The 3,524-nt window shown below is 45.6% G+C and overlaps 1 protein-coding gene across 1 annotated transcript; it reads left to right on the forward strand.

Moving 5' to 3' along the window:
• LOC122899795 (glyceraldehyde-3-phosphate dehydrogenase-like) lies at positions 1-1,205 on the forward strand. The gene has a single exon (XM_044237895.1). The coding sequence runs from the start codon at positions 63-65 to the stop codon at positions 1,062-1,064; it is 1,002 nt and encodes a 333-aa protein (XP_044093830.1). The 5' UTR covers positions 1-62; the 3' UTR covers positions 1,065-1,205.
• Positions 1,206-3,524: the final 2,319 nt, after the last annotated feature.

The following is a 3,524-nucleotide window of genomic DNA, read 5'->3' on the forward strand; positions in this document are numbered from 1 at the left end:
CTTCCCCATTCGACAGACAGCCGCATCTTCAGGTGCAGTGCCAGCCGCGTGCCCGAGACACGATGGTGAAGGTCGGAGTGAACGGATTTGGCCGTATTGGGCGCCTGGTCACCAGGGCTGCTTCTAACTCTGGTAAAGTGGATATTGTCGCCATCAATGACCCTTTCATTGATCTCAACTACATGGTCTGCATGTTCCAGTATGATTCTACCCACGGTAAATTTCACGGCACAGTCAAGGCTGAGAACGGGAAGCTTGTCATCAATGGGAAGTCCATCTCCATCTTCCAGGAGCGAGATCCCGCCAACATCAAATGGGGCGATGCTGGTGCTGAGTATGTTGTGGAGTCCACTGGGGTCTTCACCACCATGGAGAAGGCTGGGGCTCACTTGAAGGGCGGGGCCAAGAGGGTCATCATCTCTGCTCCTTCTGCTGATGCCCCCATGTTTGTGATGGGTGTGAACCATGAGAAGTATGACAACTCCCTCAAGATTGTCAGCAATGCCTCCTGTACCACCAACTGCTTGGCTCCTCTGGCCAAGGTCATCCATGACAACTTCGGCATTGTGGAGGGACTCATGACCACCGTCCATGCCATCATTGCCACCCAGAAGACTGTGGACGGCCCCTCTGGGAAGCTGTGGCGTGATGGCCGAGGGGCTGCCCAGAACATCATCCCTGCTTCCACTGGTGCGGCCAAGGCTGTAGGCAAGGTCATCCCTGAGCTGAATGGGAAGCTCACTGGCATGGCCTTCCGTGTCCCCACCCCCAACGTGTCTGTTGTGGATCTGACCTGCCTCCTGGAGAAAGCTGCCAAATACGATGACATCAAGAAGGTGGTGAAACAGGCATCAGAGGGCCCCCTTAAGGGCATCCTGGGGTATACTGAGGACCAGGTTGTCTCCTGCGACTTCAACAGTGACACCCACTCCTCTACCTTCGATGCTGGGGCTGGCATTGCTCTCAATGACCACTTTGTCAAGCTCGTTTCCTGGTATGACAATGAATTTGGCTACAGCAACCGGGTGGTGGACCTTATGGTCCACATGGCCTCCAAGGAATAAGAGCCCCCTGAACCACCAGGCCCAGCCAGAGCAAGAGGAAGAAAGAGGCCCTCAGCTGCTGGGGAATCCCTGCCCCAACTTATCCCCTAAAACACTGAGAATCGCCCAACCTCCACTGTTTCCATCCCAGACCCCCTGAAGGGGAGGGGCTTGGGGAGCCCTACCTTGTCATGTACCATCAATAAAGTACCCAGCCAAAAAAAAAAAAAAGATGATGAATTTTGTTATGTGAATTTTATCTCAATAATAAATAAGCAGAACATAATTTTTAAATGTTTTTCCTAAGTTTTCCATACTGTGGATTATTCCTGCACCTTGCTGACTTGCTCATTATATTGATACTTGTGGGTCTGTCTGGTTCATTTATTTTATTGCTCAGATGATTTTTATTGGAGCACATGCCATCCTTTTTTTTTTTTTCTACCAGTGGACATTACAGTCCATGCATTTTTTTCCGCTAGCTGTGCTGCCTTGAACAGATGTGACAATGTCTCCTGGGGCACATTTGCGAGAATTTCTCTAGGGGTCTATAACTGCGGGATTGTAGGGAATACGAATTTTCAAAATGCTGTCACATCGCTCCCTAAGTGGAGGTATCGCTTACACTCCCATTGGCAGCCTGCGAGTTTCCACGAGTCCTTACCCAAAGCCTGTTATTATCAGACTTTGATTTTACCAGTCCAGTGGCTCTGCAGCAGTATTCCCTTGATCTCTAGTTATCTTCTTTTTTTTTTTTTAAAGATTTTATTTATTTATTTGACAGAGAGAAATCACAAGTAGGCAGAGAGGCACTCAGGGTCCCAGGACCCTGAGATCATGACCTGAGCCGAAGGCAGCGGCTTAACCCACTGAGCCACCCAGGCGCCCCTCTAGTTATCTTCTTTTCTCGTTGCTTTTTCCTTTTTTCTTCCTCTTTCCTTCCACCGTTTCCCCCCTTCCTTCCTCCATTTTTTTTCCTTTCGTGGTATTTTCGAGGCCCTTTGGACCTTTTACACTTCTGAATGGACTTGGAATGAGCTTGTCCAGACCATGAAATAGCCCTTCAAGTTTTGTTTTACTTGTTTTTTTGGAATAGTTTTGAAATCATTGATTTATTTACAAGTTACCTTGCATCATTACTCTATTGAATATTCCCATCCATGAGCAAATGATGTATTTCCATTTCTTTAGGTCTTCTTTTACTTCTTACAATAGACTTTATCTTCTAGAGCAGTTTTGGGTTCACAGCAAAATTGAGCAGAAAATACAGAATTCCCATATGCTCCTTGCTTCCCACCCCCATAGCTCCTCCAACGTCAATGTCCCCCACATCTGCATGTCCCACACCAGAGTAGTCTGTCTGTTTCAACTGATGAACCTATAGGGATACATCATTGTCATCCAAAGCCCATAATTTACATTAGGGTTCACCCTTGGTGTTATAGATCTTACCTGTTTTGACAAATGTGCAATGGCACGTATCCACCATTATCCTATGGAATAGTTTCACTGCCATAAAAATCGTCTGTGCTCTAGCCCTATCTCCTCCTCTCCCACGACCCCTGCAGACACTGATCTTTTGTCTTCACAGTTTTGCCTTTTCCAGAATGCCCTATAGTTGAGAATCATACAGTATGTAGCCTTTCACACTAGCTTCTTTCGCTTAGTGATATGCATTGACGTTTCTTCCATGTCTTTTCACAGCTTGATAGCTTACTTTTAAAAAAATTTTTTAGACTCTGGGGTGCCTGGGTGGCTCAGTGGGTTAAACCTCTGCCTTCGGCTCAGGTCAAGGTCTCAGGGTCCTGGGATTGAGCCCCGCATAAGGCTCTCTGCTCAGCAGGGAGCCTGCTTCCCTCTCTCTCTGCCTGCCTCTCTGCCTACTTGTGATCTCCTTTTGTCAAATAAATAAACAAAATAGTAAAAAAAATTTTTTTAGACTTTTTCTTTTTCTTCTTTTTTAAAAGGTTTTATTTATTTATTTGACAGACAGAGATCACAAACAGGCAGAGCAGCAGGCAGAGGGAGAGAGAGAAGCAGGCTCCTCACGGAACAGGAAGCCCAATGCGGGGCTCAATCCCAGAACCCTGGGATCATGACCTGAGCTGAAGGCAGACGCTTAACCAACTGAGCCATCCAGGCGCCCCTTACTTTTTTTTTTTTTTAAGAGCTGAATATTATCCCATTGTCTGGATGTACCACAATTTTCTATTCATCTATTGAAGGAGATCTTGGTTTGTTTCCAAGTTTTGGCAATTATAAATAAAGCTAACCACAAGTATCTGTGTGGAGGTTTTGGTATGGACATAAAATTTCAGATCATTCGGGTAAATAGCAAGAAGCCTGATTGCTGAACTGTATGGTAAGAATATGTTAGGTTTGTAGTCCACAACATAAAAAATGTATAATTTTCTGAGAAAACATCTAGCAATTTTTTGTTATATATATTCCTAGGTCTCTTATAATTTTTATTGCTGTTGG

This window comes from Neovison vison, chromosome 2, assembly GCF_020171115.1.
Source record: "Neovison vison isolate M4711 chromosome 2, ASM_NN_V1, whole genome shotgun sequence".
Taxonomy (NCBI): Eukaryota; Metazoa; Chordata; class Mammalia; order Carnivora; family Mustelidae; genus Neogale; species Neogale vison.

Excerpts from the sequence above, each read along its gene's own strand:
- LOC122899795 (XM_044237895.1), top strand. The coding sequence starts at position 63 with ATGGTGAAGGTCGGAGTGAACGGATTTGGCCGTATTGGGCGCCTGGTC.